The 19,991-nt window shown below is 40.1% G+C and overlaps 2 protein-coding genes across 3 annotated transcripts in view; one reads left to right on the top strand and one right to left on the bottom strand.

Moving 5' to 3' along the window:
• Positions 1-3,290: 3,290 nt before the first annotated feature.
• On the bottom strand, positions 3,291-13,542 carry phf13 (PHD finger protein 13). The gene is made up of 5 exons (XM_036559442.1): positions 13,213-13,542; positions 12,184-12,230; positions 9,317-9,418; positions 6,305-7,001; positions 3,291-6,166 (listed from the first exon to the last, which is right to left on the bottom strand). Exons 2-5 carry the CDS (start codon positions 12,226-12,228, stop codon positions 5,940-5,942), a joined length of 1,071 nt encoding a protein of 356 aa, XP_036415335.1. The 5' UTR covers positions 12,229-12,230; positions 13,213-13,542; the 3' UTR covers positions 3,291-5,939.
• A 2,913-nt stretch (positions 13,543-16,455) lies between these two features.
• The window catches only part of fbxo2 (F-box protein 2), a 12,456-nt gene continuing 8,920 nt past the window's right edge, over positions 16,456-19,991 (top strand). Inside the window, exon 1 of one of the 2 annotated variants that reach the window (XM_036559913.1) lies at positions 16,456-16,578. The gene's annotated coding sequence lies outside the window, so the exon portion shown is untranslated. Of the gene's footprint in view, positions 16,579-18,737; positions 19,254-19,991 lie in introns of those variants that run through there. The other variant, XM_036559914.1, reaches the window with a different exon arrangement.

Here is a 19,991-nt window from a genome sequence, read left to right as displayed (position 1 = left end):
AGATTGCATAGCTTCTAATATGATCACAGGCCATAACTGACATTTATTTATTTTGTGTGTGTGTGTGTGTGTGTGTGTGTGTGTGTGTAAACTGTGTTAAGGGAAGGACAAACTGTCGTTCACCGTGCCTCTCAGTACTGTAGCACCAATAACACTACATATTTTGGGCCATGTCAGAGACCGTGTTGGTATTAGGGATGCACAAAATTTAAACACTTGTACTGAGACTAATATTGAGGCTATTTCACTACATATTATGATACATTAAATACACGCTGCTCTACCTGTAATGTGACCTGTGGGCCGGCTCCATGGACATGGATTAAGCCTCTCTGGACTAAACTGCAGTACCAATTTGGGATGCACCAGTATTGGATGTCAGTATCTGATATTTTTCATGTACATTTGCTGATGCTGATACCAGTACCCGATGCAGATACACCGGCATAACATTAAGACCACCTCCTTGTTTCTACGCTCATTGTCCATTTTATCAGCTCCACTTACTATATAGGTGCACTTTGTAGTTCTACAGTTACAGACTGTAGTCCATCTGTTTCTCTGTGTACGTTAGCCCCCTTTTACCCTGTTCTTCAGTGGTCAGGACCCCCATGGACCCTCACAGAGCAGGTAGTATTTGGGTGGTGGATCATTCTCAGCACTGCAGTAACACTGACTGGTGGTGTGTTAGTGTGTGGTGTGCTGGTCTGAGTGGATCAGACACAGCAGTGTTGCTGGAGTTTTTAAACTCTGTGTCCACTCACTGTCCACTCTATTAGACACTCCTACCTTGTCAGTCCACCTTGTAGATGTAAAGTCAGAGATGATAGCTCATCTGCTGCTGCACAGTTTGTGTTGGTCATCCTCTAGTCCATCAGTGCTCACAGGACGCTGCCCACAGGATGCTGCTGGCTGGATATTTTTGGTTGGTGGACTATTCTCAGTCCAGCAGTGACACTGAGGTGAACTCCAGCAGCACTGCTGTGTCTGATCCACACAGACCAGCGCAACACACACTAACACACCACCACCACGTCAGTGTTACTGCAGTGCTGAGAATGATCCACCACCCAAATAGTACCTGCTCTGTGAGGGTCCATGGGGGTCCTGACCACTGAAGAACAGGGTAAAAGGGGGCTAACAAAGTATGCAGAGAAACAGATGGACTACAGTCTGTAACTGTAGAACTACAAAGTGCACCTATATAGTAAGTGGAGCTGATAAAATGGACAATGAGTGTAGAAACAAGGAGGTGGTCATAATCTTGTGCCTGATCGGTGTGGATTTTTAAAATATAGAAATTGGAACTACATCTTCCTAGTTTAGCAATATGGAGAAATGTAACATTCATTTTTATAGAATTGTAAGCGCAGTAATATTATTTAAATACAGACATTTTAGCCTAACAGCCCAGTCTTGCTTAAACACTCTGCTTTTCTAAAGTATCTAAAGTTGCTTTGAAATATCACTTGAATATGAACATCTGTCTGATGTCCATAATGTTTTTTAAAGCAAGTATTTGCCAATATTAATATGATTCAAGTATAAGGCATCCCTAGTGTCAGTGGCGAATTACCTTTTAGTCTAGGCTTAGACTTAATCTGGGTCTGGGAAACTGGTCCATGCAAGTTAGCCTGCGTCATTTTGACCAAAATAGTGTTGGTTTACATGAATACCTTAATTCATCCAAGACACTCACAGAAACACAGATCTGGAACTGTAATCGGCTCACAGCACACAGTAAAAAACACTCTGACAAAGCCCAAAACTGTCGCTGCTGTCAGGATAAAACCTCATGTCTCCAGTTTTGTCGTTTTTCAGTTTTTGCCCTTTACATTGTCTATAAATTTCATGACCAATGGACCAAAAGAAATGGCCAAAAATGACTTGGAAAAAATTCTGGTTCCATTGACTTACATTAAAAGTAAAGTAGGTTTTTTCCTTCTCCTGTAAACCTACATTTTGGAGATACAAGGTTTTGAAATGATACTGTTGCAGAATCTTGGATATTGTGCTGCTTGTCCTAAATATCCACTTGCCCTGTTGTATCGTCATTTGTCAGTTTTAACAGCAAAATGTATGAGGAGTTAAAACTAAACTACAGTTAATTCAACAGACGTACAGGAGGGCCTGTCATTTCTGTTAACTTTAGGATGTTATTGTTTTGAACCAGTACTTTTCCCTAGACTGAAACTTGATCAGAGTCGCACTATGCTTTGAAAGCGAAACTATCTCAGTGTTGCACAAATAGAGCTGGAGTGAAGGAACTGGATACCTTCGGAATAGTTTGTTGGTTCGTATAGCGTTTACAGACACAGTGAATGAGTACGAAGCTGAGAGCACCAGAAAATAAAGTGGCATTCTAACAGTTTAACTTTATTTAGCTGAAATGTTTATATTTTGGTTCCAAATGTGACTTGCATATGTATAGTGTAATGTAAATGTGCCATTCCTCAGTTCATCTGGTATATTAGCCGTTTTTTTACCTTCCGATACCATATTTATTTTTATCAAGCATGACTGGATCTGTAGTTATGTTATCTGCTTATAACCTCTTAATAACTGTGAAGCGAAGCTGGGCTCAGCGCCCACGAGGACAGAACTGTAGTTTATGCTTTGCTTTCCTTACTGACATAAATGATCATCTCTGCTTCTCTGACTGAGAATAAACAGGTCTATAATTGTTTCTTTTAATGTTATTAGCGTTACCCAGGGACAGCCAGTGCAATAAACCTTGAAAAAGTAGGCCATGGCACCCTTTTAGGTTCCAGAATTGCTCATAAACCGCTACACCCTAAAACTGGTGGGGATGGTTTTCCAGTCCTTGGTACTGGACTTTATATATAGTCTCCATTGAAAACGGTCCTAGAGTACAAATCCAAGAAGGTAAATCTATATTTGGAAACCAGCCCCTAAAGTCCAGTGGAGTGATTCTTGAAATAAAAGTGGTATTGAAGACCAAGGTAAGGTCATTCCTTTGGGAAAACTCGATTCTCCTTGCATGCATCCATCCTCCCGTCTTCCCGTGTAGGTCATGTTCATGTGAGTGAGGTTTTATTTATTCCACAGTAAACTTGTTTCTCTTCTGTGTTAACATTCCTGTATGGCAAACTTGAGAAAAAAAATCATGTATAGAGCTGTTACAGACCTAAATAGTAAGTTAAACATTAAAATATGAAAAACTACACGTTGTCTGGTCAATAATTTTACATCCTTTTCAAGCTGACATTTTAGTTTTTGCATTTCAAAAGGTCCTTTTTAAAGCAATCTACTCCATACATCAAGCTGAATTACCGTTAAATTCTCATTAGCTCTTTATTTACATCAGTTTCACAGAAACATTTTCTCTCTCTTGCTCTCTCTCTGGCCCTAGTACTCCCTTCTCCAAGCTTAACACAGTGAGTCCCATTGAAATCTACCAATTCTGACAAATCCCCCCCACAGAACCAAAGGGGTGAACAGCCTTGAACTACCCAAGACATAATACACAAACAGAACACATTATGATTGTACAAAATAAAAATGTACAGCAACCGTTACACTTAAAAACCCTTGATATCAGGAAAATCCAATATTGGACAAATGGTTAGCAAATGAAAGCTTATTAATACAAGAAATTATACTTAAACATGAGTCATCCTCGCCCCCAAAGAACCAAGCTACAGAAAGGTAGCTAGAGCATACTAAACATGTAAATAAATTAAAGACCATTTGCCAAAAGTACATGCCCTAACCACTGTGGAATGACATACTTCCACTTATAGATAGTTATAGGGACAATCATAAAAACATTGGACATTATGGTCAATGTAAGGAGCACTGGTGAGGGAAATGCACATACGTACACTAAAATCACATGTACTGCAGGAGTTGATTAAAACTTTGAAGAAATTCTCAACAAAAGAGTGGTTTCTTTACATATTGTGGTAGCCTATAGCCTTGGATAACGTCCATGTTGTGCATTTTAATGCATGGTCCAGAACCGGGGAACAACATTGCACATCTATAAATACCGAACTGTATTTCCCCAAAATAATTCAAGTTCAAAACCAAATGCAAATCCGTTAAGTTGGACTCCAGGCAGTTTGCTCATTACCTACTTTACCCATCCACAGTCAACAGGCATCAGTTAGCAATGGAAACATTACAGCTGAAAATGAGAAAATGCCTGTCCGTTACAGGCAACGCAGACGTCTTGACTGACAGTTGCCATCAAAAACTCAGTGTAAAGCTCCAGTCCTTGGAGTGCATGTCATCTAACATGACCTCACCTTGTCAACAGCTTGCCAATCTGCTAACAGGTTGAATCAGGTGCATTTAAGGTGGTAAAACCTAAGCTTTAGCCATCTAAGACTGGAGTTTGACGCCCAACATAAACCATGTTCTTCATGGAAAAAAGTACAAGTAACTTTAAAGACATGCAGGGTTATGATTTTTCTTCAAAGATTCCAAAGCAACGTTGACCATAGTGCAATTAAAAGACTACAAAATGGAACAAGTTTTCAAACAAGTCTATATATGTCTGCTTAATCAGACTGGAGAACGTGGTGTGCAAGTTTTCATGAGTGAAAAATGCAGTCCAAATACAATCAAGCTAGAAACTGTGCTCCCCTTCTGAGATTTCATATGGCCACGACCAGCAAATATCTGAGGAATGTGAGTGGAAGTGAGCATATGTCGGCAAAACGTTCTTCCCTTTACAGCGAGGACAAGCCCTAGTCCCTTCGATCCCAACCGCTGGGCTACATCCAGCAGAAAAATGTTGCAGAACAGAAATAATATTAGAAGAGCAATGTAGCTTCACATACTGCCATGTAAGATAAGCTATAAAATTTAGCTGTACTTGAACGGTGCAAAATAAGACATTTACTGAGCAAAGCCCGGATCCTGGGCATCTGCGCAAATATTTGCCAAGCACTCCAGTGACCGATTTTAACATGAGAGAGCTAGTCATCAAAATGTTGTGTTAGAAGATTAAACAAAGGCTTGTACCATTTTCAACAAGAGAAAAAAACAATTAAATGTTTTGATTATCACAGGGGAAAAAAAGGCTGTTATCTCTAGATAAAACATGCAACCAACATGGAAAAAAGACACTTTGATTAAAAACAAAAATTGTATGGCAGTCAATGGTGAAAGGCTTTGTTAATAAAGCAAAAAACAAAAAAAGTCACTCAGTGTTGAGCAAGCTATGTATCCCAGGCATCTTTGGGCGTCGAAGCTCTTAAGGGAGACACCTGAAGGTAACGATGTGTTTGTAATAAAAGGCGGTGGATTGTTCTAAAACAATTTCTACCTGAAAGGCTGGTGAAGGATAAAGAAGTAGGAGCAGCTTTTTTGAAACACTGCGTTCTTAATGAACTTGTGAAGGACAGCACTTTGGGGGGGGGAAGGGGTGTTTGATGATTCATTCCAAAGGTCCAAAAACCGCTCAAGGACAGATTCTGTACCTCAAATTAGCATATTTTCACTATTTTCTATAGTGCTCTATTCCTCAGACTTTTGGGGACTCGAAGAAGTTCCACAAGGAAATACGAGTTGAACAAGTCTAACTTAACACTTTGACAAAACAGACATACTTTTGAAAGCTATGGATATAAAAGGGTCTCTCCGACTCTCCCTTTTCTTAAAAAAAAGTGCAATCCACCAGTCTCTCCAACTCCCAATATGACACCTGTTCTGTAATGTCTTCAGGCGTGTACCGCTGAGACTCCAACGTCCACTTCAAATTATCTCAAGTCTTATCTGTACGAATCTCTTCTCTTTTAATGCATCATCCGGGCTTTGATTGCCTTACGCAAACATTTAGGAAGGTGGACTAATTATATATATATATAAACTCAAAAACAAAGTTTAATAGCACAATCAAAGAGCCCATCCTCTGCTGTACGTCTCATGTCTTTAATAGAGTCTGTACTTGGGGAGGGGCAGGGGTGGGGTCAGTCTAGAAGATGTTTTCGAGACCCCATGCGCGAGCGGTTGGAGCGTCGAATGTCAAACTTTGAGTCTTTGCACCGCTGGCAGGTGTACGTCTCAGGAACGTTGGACTTGCGTATTTTGGCACAGGACAGGTGGATCCAAGTGTTGCACTGGTTACACTCGATCATTGCCCTTCCTGCAAAGGGCTTCATACAAAAACATGTCACCAGATCCCAGGAGTCATCATCTGCAAACGAAGAACGATAACGGATTAAACACGTGTATTTACAGGGCAGTGTGACTAAAGTAGTAATAAAATGACGCTGCACATAAATATTTTCTTCACTCTCATCTCTTATTCCGACATCTCGATCTGAGAACTTGCCTGAATCAACCATGATATCCTCGTCGTCTGCAGAGCCGTCTTCGTCGCGGAACACTACCTGCTTTCCCTGGCGGATCACTGTCCTTGTGCCAGGTAGGCCCTCCAGCTTCATCACCACCGCCTCGCCCTCAGGAAGCATCGGCTTTTCCCTGCTTTCACTCCTGAACTCTGCACCCGAGCTGTCAGGCGAATGCCAGCAGGGGTGCTCCGCCTCTGGCTCCTCTTTGCAGGCTATGGTGCCCTGTGAGCTCGAACCTGGCGGACAGCTTACGGCGGAATGAGCTGAGCGCTTGATGTCCATGTACGAAGACGGTGTGGGGATGCTGAGGTAATCCTCCGGCTCCTCCTTGATGGGCCGGCCAATGCCAGACATTTCTACTCCGGTGCCAGAAGGAAATGGTGGGAAAGAGGTCTCGGACTCGTCGCCCTTGCTTTTCCCTGGCTTCTTTTTCTTCTTCTTGACCTTGTCAGCTTTCTTGCGTCCCTCGAGGAGGAGGCCTGCTGATTTGGGCCGTTTCTGGAGCTCAGCGTCCTCCACCGCCGGCCTCTTGAACCCGGCGAAGCTCTTTCGGCTTTTGGGCGGAGGCTCGTCTGGCGAGGGAAGGCCACAGCCAAGGCGCGAACTGTCCCATCCATCACTGTCTGCAGTGCTGCCTGTGCTGTTAGGTGGGCTGGAGCTACTCCTCAGGGGTGCCTCCTGCAGACAAGGATGGACCAGGGTTTAATGAACATGTTCACTTGGGCACATCCAAACTCACCTGCTCATCGGTTTTCTACCACCAAGGAATGTAAAAATGCGTTGATACACTGATCTGAAGTGGTCCACATTTAACCAGATTTTTAAATGGTATTATAATATTCAACACAGTACGCACTCATCAGGGGCTATTTTCAAACCATTTCATCCTTAATATTCTGGTATACCAATTTTTCTGTATATATTTAAACAACTACTACTATTTTTCCCCCAATCACAGTTGCATTTTTCATAGTTTGTTCTTTTTATTATTTGAAATCATCCCAAAATAACAATCATGATGAAATCTAAGATTTCTTGACGTATTGAATTGTTTCTAAAATACTTGTAATCACATCAAATTGTTGGGAAATTAGATATTTCCACCCTGACTACCAAGACATTCAGAAATGACTTCAGAATTTGTTTACGAATAGACCCGACATGGCTATTTTAAACTGCTTCATCAATAAGTTATGTGACTCACTGCATATTGTGTGCTGACTGATGATGGCGTGAATGAACAGAACAGTTTAATCCCCATAAAACCTGCTGTGTATGGCACAATATTTATCACAACAAATGCAGACCACACTGGAGCATGATGAGAATGTCTAACATCAAATGAAGGCACTTCTTTTGTAGCTTCATAAAGACAAAGACAAACCAAGTAACCTGGATGCCCAAGACAAACTAAGCAACTCTGATGTGAGGATCTGAAACAGGGTGAAGTTGTAAGAAAGCTTACAAAACTTAAAAGGACAGCAGAAATCCAAGTATCTGAGCTTAACTGGTAGAAACAAAATGAAATTGCTGGGTGTGAGGATAAACCACAGAGGGAAAGCTGCCAAAACATGATCCGCTTTAAGCACTATTTCACCCAATTCCTATTCCTCAGACGAGTTTAAACGTCTTTGGGAGCCATTTTTGTTTGCAACTAGGTGCAGGGTGCAGGAGAAATGCTGTGGTTTTAGAAAGCAAAGGTATTCACTGAACAAAGATCTGTGCAAGAACCCTTCTACCTTGCTGACATTTGCTTTTAGGCTACTTAATTTTTGTCCTAATTTATGTTTAACAGACAGATCCACAAAGAAAAGCTTCCTAATCAAAACAAACACTACAAATTAGGGCTGTGTGGTTATAATTGATTTCTTTGGCAGCTGATGTATTATTATATATATTTTATAAAAATAAATAATAAAACATATTTTAATTGTACACAGTCAGGGTGCAAACCTGCAAACCCACACAAACAGATGTGATTTGCCACAATATTCACAGAATTCTCCAAAGGACCAACAGACGTTGGTTAGTGTAGTGAAAGCTTGATTAGCCCTCTTTGAAATTAGAAATGCCTGTATATGATGCAGCGATATTATACCAACTGCTTTAACCGCAACCTTTCATGATTAGATAACTGCAGAGGTAAAAACTGTGATAGATGAATAACATTGGTTAAATCGTGCAGCCCCACTCACAATAAGCACAGACATTCATGAATGACCAGGCTTTAAAGGATGAGGCTGACCTCTAACCCCACCCAACAACAAGACCATATAAGCATAAAAAAGGTGCCCAGGCCATGGTCTAGCCTCGATGTGCTCTGAGGTTCCGCCGAATAGAGAACCTGAAACGAAAGCAGTTTGATGTGCACTGCTGCAGTGATGTATGGCATTAAAAGACAGGGTCTGAGATGAGCATGGAGGAGACTGGAGTTGCCCTCTTACCCTGGAAGGGAGGGCTGAGGTTTTTTGGGGAGGGGGTCCCTCAGTGGCAGGGCAGCATGGGGGGAAATGCAACAGAACAGCTGCCCACAGAGCCACCACCAATTCTGTGGATCAAACAGAGCATCAGCAAGCACAGTAGCTCACAGGGCGAGAAAGGAATGAGACCCAAACACAGACTCCAACACCACTCAGTGCTGGGCAAGTGCTGTGAGAGTAAACCTCAGGAGAGTGTGTGTGTGTGTAGGTGTGTGTGTGAATGTGTGTGAGAAATCCCTCAAGTTCCTGAGGACAGGCGGTGAAAACAAGTGAGTCAGACTGTGTGCAAAGGTACTCTGGAGTTACTAAATCTGGTGGCATTCCAAAAATTCCCAAACCACATAGCCCCTTGACAAAAATACAGAGCACATCATACTGAATGGGTAGTGAAGACAGGTCTGATACTACAGAGTGGGGTTGGAATTGTTTAACAGTACATCCTAAAAGACATGTGAAGGTTTTTTTCCACTCTCACACACATACATCCACTTTAAATAGAAAAACTTCACTCACCTCCTGTGGATATGGAATATAACCTGCGTATGCCAGCACAAACGTGCAAAACTTGTTGAAATCTTCTACCGTCCTTTTCCTTTTGTAGGTTGGACTATAGCCCTGCCAATCAACAAAGAGTTTGTGCTCATGAGTTTGTTGTAAAATCTTTAATTCCAAGAAAAATAGTTTTTCTAAGAAGAGTGTATTTTAAGCACTGAAACTAGCCAACATAACAAACTGAAATTAACATCAGATGTTCTGAATCCAATCCATTCAGAAGTACACTACATGTCCAAAAGTTTGTACACATCTGCGCATCAAACTAACAAGGATTGTGTATATATATATATATATATATATATATATATATATAGGGTTGTCTATATATACATATACACACATTTTATATATATATATATATATATATATATATATATATATATATATATATATATATATATATATGTGTGTGTGTGTGTGTTTACATGCACTTAATAATCCGATAACTGCAGAAAATCAGATTTTGTCAGTTATCCGATCAGCGTGTTTACATGCTCTTGTGTAATCACATAATCAGGAAACTCCGGGTCAATATCAGTCAGATTTCTGCTTTGCAACCAGCCAATAAACTCACAGAGGAAGAAGCGACGTAAACGTAATATAGCGCTTTTTTTTTTTAAACACCGAGTCACTTCACCTGAAACTTCGAACATATATCATCTAAAAGATTTTTTAAATCTGTCATTTAGTTAAGCATGTATTTGGTTTCAGCGTCGCTCCAAAAGTGTTTTGCTGCATCTCGCGACAGCGCTGCTTACTTATATCTGGTGCAGACTAGGAAATCCGATAGAAATCAGAGTACAAGCATATATGCACTGAGAAATCTGATTACTGAGCTAAAATCCAGCTCTCTTTATCAGATTTTTAGATCAGAGTGTGGTGTTTACACGACCATTTGAATAATCAGATAACTGCAGAAATCTGATTATGATCGGATTATTGAGCGCATGTAAACGTGCTGATTGCCGTGATGATCCGATCGCAAGAGCTCCATTAGTGAGGTCAGGTACTGAATTTGGATGATTAGTTCTGAATCACAGCCCATCCTAAAGGAACATGATGGAGCTCCATGACTCCAGAGAACACAGTTCCACCGCACCACAGGCCAATGCTGGGGAGCTTTAAACCCTTCTTGCCGACGCTCACATGTGCGGCTTCTCCAGAGCATCCTATTCTATTGGTCAATGCATTTCTTTGTAGATTATACAATATGTACATTCAATGCCTGAGTCAGCAACGGGTGCTGCTGAAATCGCTAATGAGAAGGGGTGTCTGAAGACTTTTGGACATACAGTGTACAACTTTGAGGTCATCTAAGTGAAAGATGATAAAGGAGGAGGCATGCAGGTGCTGTAATTAGTCGTTTTCAGATACAGTCTGTATTTTAACAACTTATCCTACCCATCGAGCTGGCCTACCAAACATGCACATATCATTAGTACAGTATAGTTACTTTGTATTTTAAAGGTTTTATTGTATTTTTAGTGTTAATTCAGCACAGATGCAGCTTGATATTGCTATTTAACCATCTGATAAGGTGATTTAGGCCATCAAATATCCTAATTACTCTTATAAAGCTGGTAACATTTTCTCATAAGGACATTTAGGCTATCAAAACATCCTACCTATGCATCTCAATGCTGAAAGTGTCCTGCCTAGAGTTTTAATGCGGGTAGTATTTTCTAATACGGTGGTTTAGGCTATCAAAATATCCCACCTACTGTTTTGTGCTGGGAGCTGCCTATAAATATTTACCACAGTAGGACATTTCGACAAGATAGCGTTAGCACAACACCGGCTAGCTAATGTTAGCAAGCAGGACAACACTATCAAACACGTCAGCTTTAGTAGCTATTGAGTTTAAGGCGTTTAAAACCGCTTTACACTGTTGAACCCAGGGCTTCACTTTCCATATTTACTGGATGGTCCCGCAATAAGCGCTGTTTCAGTAACCATCACACCTCCCCCGCACTTTGGAGAGTAAATCTGTCAAAGGTGCTAAACGGTCGACAACAAGGCAGAGCATGACCTCAAAACACACGCGAACCACTTTAACACGCTTCATTTTTTCTGTTTTAACCCCTTATAGAAATTTTCAACAGAGTTAGCGTTATAGTTACTTAGCCACTTGTGCCAAGAAAATCTGGGACGCCGATTAAACAAACATAACTTCGCCGTGGTTTGATGCGAACACGGCGAACGCGGACCGAGTCAGGTAACGAGGAGGCGGCTAACTTTCCACGGCTAACGTAGGTTAACTGAACCCAGCTGACACAAACTCGACAGCTGTGCCACAAAAACGCAGTAACCATGTCTACGGCTAGCTCGCTGGGGAAAGTCCACCGTGCCCGGGCCGAAACCAATCGATTAAACTAAATGACAACAAATAATATCAGCGTTTTCGGAAGAGCGAGACGCCGCAGGCTGAACTGGGGAATTAGCGCCCGTTCGCTTCACATTAGCAACCTAACATTAGCAGACCTAGCAGGAGCTAACGATAGACATTTTGTGTTGCGGTTGTGGCTGTGATTAGACACGTTGTCGAAGTTTGTGGAAAGCCTCCTTACATAACCCGTTAACGTTAGGTTAGATACTTCGCTAGGCATCGAGTTAACACGCTTTCCATACGTGACACGACGCCAAACAGCCGTTTTGTCTACATCAAACCCAGCAGCAGGTATTTAGTTAACGTTAGCAAGTTGGCTAACTTAAAGAGTTGAGGGACAGGTAGCAAAAACTACGCCAGGGTGACGTATAAACATGATATCTAACATCTTGTCAGTGGCATATTTATCTATTTATGAATGTGGGAAAAAAGCCTTTACCTGCGAACCAAACGCAGAAGTTGTCGTAACGTTACCGTTGTCCATTTCTGTGGAGAAGAATGATAAAAAAATAGTTGAGTGTGCTGCAGTCCGCAGGGGGAATGAATTCATATCACAGCAATGACACAAAAACACATGCACATAATTATATCTGCACAAATGACACTGTTAGTTATCCAGATGAGCCACAAACGCGCACTGATAGCCACCGAGCCAGCAAACATCACAAAAAACAACGTCGGTTAGGTTAATTAACCTGACTACCAGCGTTAATAACAACGTAGGGTTAGCTAAGCTGTTCTTCGTATTCAACTGTTAGCTGACTTGGGTTAGCTTGGCCAGATATACAGCAAAGATTTTATATAAAGTTACATAATTAATCTAGTCTTATAGCTGGACTGCGCGTTATTATTAGCCGGGCGATGTTAGTGAAGCAGACAAGACCAACACTCCACTGTAGCGAGCTCACCTACATCAGCTAACGCTAATGCTAACCCAAACAGCTTTTCTGTCAAGTGATGCGCCGTGAACGACGGACTAACTTTGGCTTAATTTAATGAGCAACCTTTTGAACCACATTATAAGACAGGTACTGCAAAGATAGCGTTTTAACTTAAATAGCACGAATGCTCCGGCTCGCACGGAGCCAGACAGCTAGCTTAACTTAACTTCAGCCCTAAGTGAAGATGCGGAGTGCTTAGCGGTAGCTAGGTTAGTAGTGTTTACTTACGGCAAACACTGAAAACAGAGCAGTATCGCTGAATAAACCGTTGACAGTGCGTTTGTACGACAAAGGACAAGCACTGTGCTTAAGATACGTTTAAAACATCCCTCACGTTGTCAACATATTCGCTAACTTGCTGGTTGATCTATGGCAATAACCAGACTCAGCACGAACCGTTAGCATTAGCAGGGGAGGTAACTGCGAGATATCTAGGTTAACCAGACGGCTAACGCCGGGGTGGTTAGCAGTACCAACTCCGCGGTTTAAAAAGTTACACTTCGGAAAGATTCGTCTTATTTTCTTACCTTCGAGTCGATGATGAGATGGTGATAAATCAGCGGCGAACTCCAAATTTTACATGTAACTTGTCATAAGGATGGATGTGACAGTCGGGACACACTTAACGCTAACAACTGCAAACCAAACACGCTGTAAAACTAAAGACAACCTCGAACACGTTATTAACCGAAAGCCAAGCAGCTTTTTATACACGTTATTTAGCGGAAAGACAGATTATACCGCGCCGTCTCACTTGTTTCTGAACTAAAATCGAGCGGCTCCCACAAGAAAAAAAAACACAACCGAGACGACGAGGAGAAGCGTCTACCGCTCTACGTCACTACATCACAGTCGACGCGTTCCATAGCGCGGAGAGCGTCACGATCGCTGATCTTCATCTCATTCGGCTGCGTTTACGTCCGGAGCAGATACGTTGCATATCTAGTATTGTAGCCATTTCTTTTTGTGCTGCTCAAACTATTATATTTTATAATTTTAAAGTGAAATTGACAAAGTAAAAGCGTCAGCAGCCTGACACGTGTTATATATCTCTCCAAAAAGTTATCCGTTTCTCATAATCTCAGTGTAATATCAAGCAGACAAACAGCAAACATAGTCTTTGTACGTGGATCCTTTGCAGGTTTAACACTGAGCTGTTGGGTTGTTTTGGTCTTTTTTCACAAGAAGTTCAGAGTTGTAAAAGGTGTTTTTAACTGATTTACTCGAACTAATTTCATCAAACTCAAAATAGGTGCTGGGGTAATTGCATAGTCTAGGCCAGGGGGCGGCAACCCAAATGTTAAGAAGAGCCATTTTGTCCCATTTCAACAAAAGTCAAACCATCTTGAGAGCCACAGCGTTATATGTCCATTTTATTGGTGTGACATTTTAACATCTTGGCTGTAAATATGTCTTAATATGCGTTAATCACCTAGTGTAGGCTAAAGAATATAATATAAACAGAAACACAGACTTTCCCCTAGTTTAAGCTTTAACTCGGACATTTTCTCAGACTTGTCAAAATAGTCAACTTTGTCTGAAGAATAAATACAGTAAAATATTGACTGAGGACACAGTGTTAAATTCCTACTTTTTTTTGGCTACATAACACAAATTCCAGATAAACTTTAGGCTCTATAACCAGCAAAACTATATTCAATAATGGCTGAATTAGTTTGGCACACAGAAGAACGGAATGGAATATGCATTTCACACTTCGGTTATTGTTGAGCACTCATGTGTTTGGTCATGGCCTTGTCACTGAAAGTGTATCTACAGTCTCTAGCACATTTTCCTCTGTTGACATCAACCCTCAGAGCTCCTTATCTTTTGGAAAAGAGAGGAAACACTGTATTTGGGTGGCTTGTTTCAGAAATACTGAGAGTATCCAGACAATTTTTTTTTCAATTAAATTTTTTATTGTTTTCATTGTAACTTCTACGTACAGGAGATTAGCATATTATTCCATTTCAACAAACAAACAGGCACATTTGGTAATAGCACATCTAAGAGAATAGGCATTAATTAAATATGTGGTGTTTAATTAATCATACACAGCTTGTATAATAAGGCTGTACTATGCACAGTGGAAGTCATATCAATATGTCAACAATGTCCATAAACGCTGCCAACTTCTCTAGACTCAAGCTTATCTGAAATGGACTGATGCACAGTGGAAACATGCATTGTTGTCTGATGAGTCAACTTTTCACTATTATATGGAAAAAATGGAGGTTGTGTTCTTTGGGCCAAAGAAGAAAAGGACTATCCAGATTGTTACCAGTGTAAAGTTCAAAAGCCAGGGTTTGTCATGGTATGGGGGTGATATTGGGTAACTTGCACATCTGTGAAAGCACCATCAATGTTGAACACATTCTGAAGCAACATATGCTGCCTTCTATATCCCATCTTTATCAGAAACACCCATCTTTATTTTAACATGACAACACAAGGCCACATTCTGGACGTGTTAGAACAGAACAGCTGCATAATCAGAGAGTGTGGGTGTTAGACTGGCCTGCAAACTGCGTCTCATTAAAGGCATGTCTTATTGAGTTCAAAATACAACAACACATACAGGTTGCACAGTGTATACAGTCGTATGCAAGAAACATTTGGGCACCCCTGGGCAATGACATGTATTGTTGCTATTCTAAGTGAAAATAAGTTAACACATCCTCTACAGAGGACATTTTAATGTAGAATTACTGTTTTGTTATTTTATGTTTTGATTTAATTTGATTTTTTTTTCGGAAATTAACATATTGGAAAGAATACTACAGAAAATATAACATCTATATTGGTTATGGCACATTTTAAAGGTGGTTTTTAAAATTATTTTAATACACTAAAAACTAAGGAAATGAACAGAAATTGTGAATTAGGGGTATTGAAAGTTTTGCATACACTCTCAGAAATAAAGGTAGTGAACTATCACTGGGGCAGTTCCCCTCTGGTTACTGGGGTGGGACCCTCAAGGGTACATCTCAGTACCTTTAGTCAGGGAACATAACTATACCATAATCCACTGAAATGAGATTTTCTAAGACTCCACACACCCCGTCTCATCTCCAGGCTTTTATCTTACTGTTCTGTTTTAAAACATTCGGTTATGAAAAGGTGGAAATACATACTTTTCACCTGGAAAAACGTATTTAAGGTACACAATCAGACCTTAAAACCACTGTTGTATGTTTGAGGAAACATTTACATTGTTTGTACCTTGATGAACAAAAAATGTACCTGCACAGAACCTTTATTTCTAACTGTATTCGATAAATATGTTTCTGTAATTCTGGTCACAAATTCTTTATTTTGGTCACAACGATCATTTGCTTGGTGGCCCTAGTGCAGTGGCCAGTGCAGTTTTTATACTGCAGTGTTTGCAGTTTTATACTGGTTTTATACTGTAGTGCTGTTTCAGGCTAGATTTGTGACTGAATCAAGTTGGATTCATTCTTTTTCCCCTCTGATATCCACTTTCAGCTGATATTGGCCTGATACTGATACCCAATATCAGATTGCTGCTATATGCACCACTAATACTGGTGAATGTCCAGCTTAAACCTTCTGACCAATTGCTTGACACATTCTGTATCAGTTCCTTTTTCGGTAGCATCATCTTTTCCCTTTTTATTCTCCTCTCTTGCTGTCTTGGTATATATTGAATGACATTACTGCTGAAGGTTACTGTATTATTACTGTAGTTCATAAAACAAACACCAGCAGAGTGAGAGAGACAGGAAGACAGAGAGAAAGAGCTTGCATGATACTGCACGTCGTGTGCCCATTAGACCACAAAGCTGCAGGAGGATCATGGTCAGTGAGATCACAAACACACCCCCACACACACTCAAAGACAAGAGCGACTCAGCTGTGCAGCCCTTCTCTCTGTAAGTACTGTGCTTTATGTTGTCTGCTATTCCTATCTTGTATGTGTACAGTGATTACTTCATTGCACTGAATGTCCTGCCATGTCCGTCTTCTGTATTCCAGTGAAAAAAATGAGTCAGCTGTTTGAGCTAAGGCAGTGCTAACATGGCGGCTAGCAGGCTGAAACTGTGCAGAGGGAAAAGAGCACAAAGCTTAGACATGGATCTCTTCACCCAGCAGAAAAGTTTGTCTGTGGCTTAATGTGAAAACACAGCGTGTAGATTAAATACATCTCCCGTTCATTTTAGTTCAGTGGAAAGGAGGATGACTGTGTTTGCTGCAGGGAGGTTCACAAATCAATATGTGTGCAGTTTTCTACAGCAGCTGGCCCGGTCCAGTCCGAGAAAGCATGTGTCCTGCTGCTGTGTTTGCAGCTTCCATTTGGCCGCCTCCTGCAGAGAGAGGCTTTTTTTTTTTACTACAAAGGCAATATCCGCTCCGCCAGGGCTCAGACAACCCAGACATTTCCACTAAACGTTGGAAAGCAGAGGAAATGAAAGTGTATCAGAATCAGATTTAGCTTTACTGAGGAGTCACTCTCAAGTTTGTCTCAGCAGTAGCTCAACTTATACGGACTATTCTGCCCAGTAAAATCAAACTGCTGTCCCAAAAAAATAATATTCAGATCTTAGATATTAAATATTCAGATTTTAAATATTTACAAGGATTTTGTTTTGTATCTATTTAATCTATTTAATGTATTAATTGAGATACTTGCAAGCTAAATATATACCAAATCTGAATTTATAATTATAATACTTTTTTTTTGGTTTTTTAAGATTTTTTTTATTTCTTTCAAAGTGAAGTTGAAAGATTTAGATGTATCATGAGTTTAATAAAAAAAATGCTGTTCCATGTTTTCATGTCACTACCGAAACACAAAGAGTTTTAGTATGTGGGCGGAGCCTTATATTAGCCACACCCCTGCATTTTAGAGCAGGGAGTGAGGTTGCATCCCTGTCCCTCATGGTCACATGGTGAGCAGTTAGATCCCATTGTTTTGAAGTGTTTTGAGTCCAAAGATCTGAAAATCAGGGTGTAACATTAAGAACTGTCACCACCAAAACACGTTTTCTGCAAATGAGTAAACTTTTTTGAGTTGGAAAATTTATGATTTTATGTGTGAACAGCTGTTCAAAGCTTTGTTTGCTAGTCATGCTCAAAATTAGCTCAAGTTGTCAGTACTGAAACATCAGGTGAAGTTTCAATAGTGTTATGATTGTTTTGGTAGTGACAAAAAGGAATGTTCAATGATTTGTTGTAATAAAATAAACATATTTAAGGTAATTAAGGTTCAAAGCAAAAGGATTTTAGTCTGAAAGTCACTTAAAAGTCTGAAATGGGTTTTCAAATCTGACTTTGAACCAAATCAGTACAATGATCTGTATAAATATACTACAAAAATTTCTACTGGATTCCTGCCAGAGCTTTAAATTGGGACCATTACCATAGTTTTCCACAGGATACTGCACAAGTATTATAGATTTATATACCCTGTAACTATAAAGTTGTATGCAAACGTTTGAACACGCCCCATTATTTTTTATGTAGAAAGGGACAAACTGTAATATTTCATTTTTCTACTAATTTTGGTGCACAAATTCTACTTCCTTGCTAAATTTAATGTATTAAAATAAACCATAAAATATAAAATGTGACCTAACTGTTGTACAAACCACATTTTATGTTTTATTTTTCCAGTTTAGCTAATAAACAGTAGTTATGCATTGAAATATATATTCACTGTACAGTATGTCTTAACATTTTTGCTTAGAAAATAATAATAACAAGCATCACTTTTACATTAAACTATTGCATATCACTAAAATATTCTAGAAATATTGTAACTTCTTATCTACTCTAACTTATTTTCTTAAGACAACAGTTTTACTATGTATATATATATATATATATATATATATATAAAACTCTTAAAAACTGTTGAGAGAGAGGGAGAGAGAAAGAGAAAGGGAAAGAGAGAAAGAAAGTGAAAGAAAGGTAAAAAGGGAGAGATACTGACAGGGAAGAGAGAGAGAGAGAGAGAGAGATGGGGAAAGAAAACAGAGGACAGAGGGGGAGAAAGAGGGAGAGAGATGAGGAAGAAAAACAGCACAGAGCTGGGGGAGAGAGAAAGAGAGAAATAAAAAGAGAAGGAGAGAGATGGGGAAGAGAGAGAGGAGGGAGTGCAATAGAGGGAAATAGACCGAAGAGAGGAACACAGTATACAGATTGAGCTGTATGCAGAGGCTACAGAGACAACAGCATTGTCAATGTGGAGTCACCCCTCTGGTTTGTATAGTTACAGTTGCTTTATGCGCATAGCAGTCTAACCAGTGCTTTGTATGGGATCTGATTGTAAACACAGTCATTTACAATAGAGCCTGTAATTTATGCATGCTTTTAAGAGGGGTTGTTGGGTGATGAATGGTCTCTAAATCTAGGCCGTATCAGGCTGACATTGCCGTAAGGCTGCCCATTCTCTGCACTGTGCTCAAGTGTGTTCAAGGGCACCAGACATCTGACATGTCTTTTTAGAAAGGGGTGCTCAAAGATTGTGTTTTTGGGGGCCAAATTGCAGTGTTTCTGAAGAGCCGAGGGTGAAAAAGACACAACAGTATACAAGTCAAGAAGGCAGGTAGGTTTCAAAATGAGTTTTTAAAAATATATTTTTTTGTAATATTATTATATTAAGTCAATACAGCCATAACAATTTATGTAAAAATACCAGACATTTAAAATATCACAAGTGTCCAGTGTAGGGTTCTCATTTAGCAGCTGTAGCCAGTCAGCAGCCTGTCCATGTTGTCCACCCTCACACACACACACACACACACACACACACATACAGACACACACACTAACAGCAGGCCGTGTAGGAGGAGAACAGAGTGAAGGGACAGAGCCCCTCCACACTTTTATTCCCCGCTGGTTCACCCAACATATAAATGTGTGGGGGGTGAACAGTGTGAAGGCACTGAAAATGTGTTATTTTATATGTTCTTTACAGAAAATGAGCAAAGAACAAGAACCTGAGGTTGAAATAATAATAAATTGCAAAGAAAAGTTTTAAAAAATCATGAAATGTCTGCAGTTTACAGTGATGGGTGACTGAACGTTCTCCTCATTCAGTGGTCCATGGTTGCTTGGCATGATACCGTACTCTAAAGAACTACATTTCTTGGTGAAATACTTGTTTATGTCAATTATTATTAATAATAACTTAAATAAGTATCTAAAATATTGTGAACTTTAACATATTTTTTGTTTAGGACGCTGTTTTATAAGAGCAATAAGCCACTCGAGGCCATGCGTTACTGTGATTTTATCACGGGGAAGGGAGTCTTCATTAGCTTTAGATCTTGGTCTTTTTCTT

Source organism: Colossoma macropomum, unplaced genomic scaffold (assembly GCF_904425465.1).
Source record: "Colossoma macropomum unplaced genomic scaffold, Colossoma_macropomum, whole genome shotgun sequence".
NCBI classification, from domain to species: domain Eukaryota; kingdom Metazoa; phylum Chordata; class Actinopteri; order Characiformes; family Serrasalmidae; genus Colossoma; species Colossoma macropomum.
The sequence above is the reverse complement of the archived record's forward strand: the minus strand, read 5'-3'. Positions and strand labels throughout refer to the sequence as shown.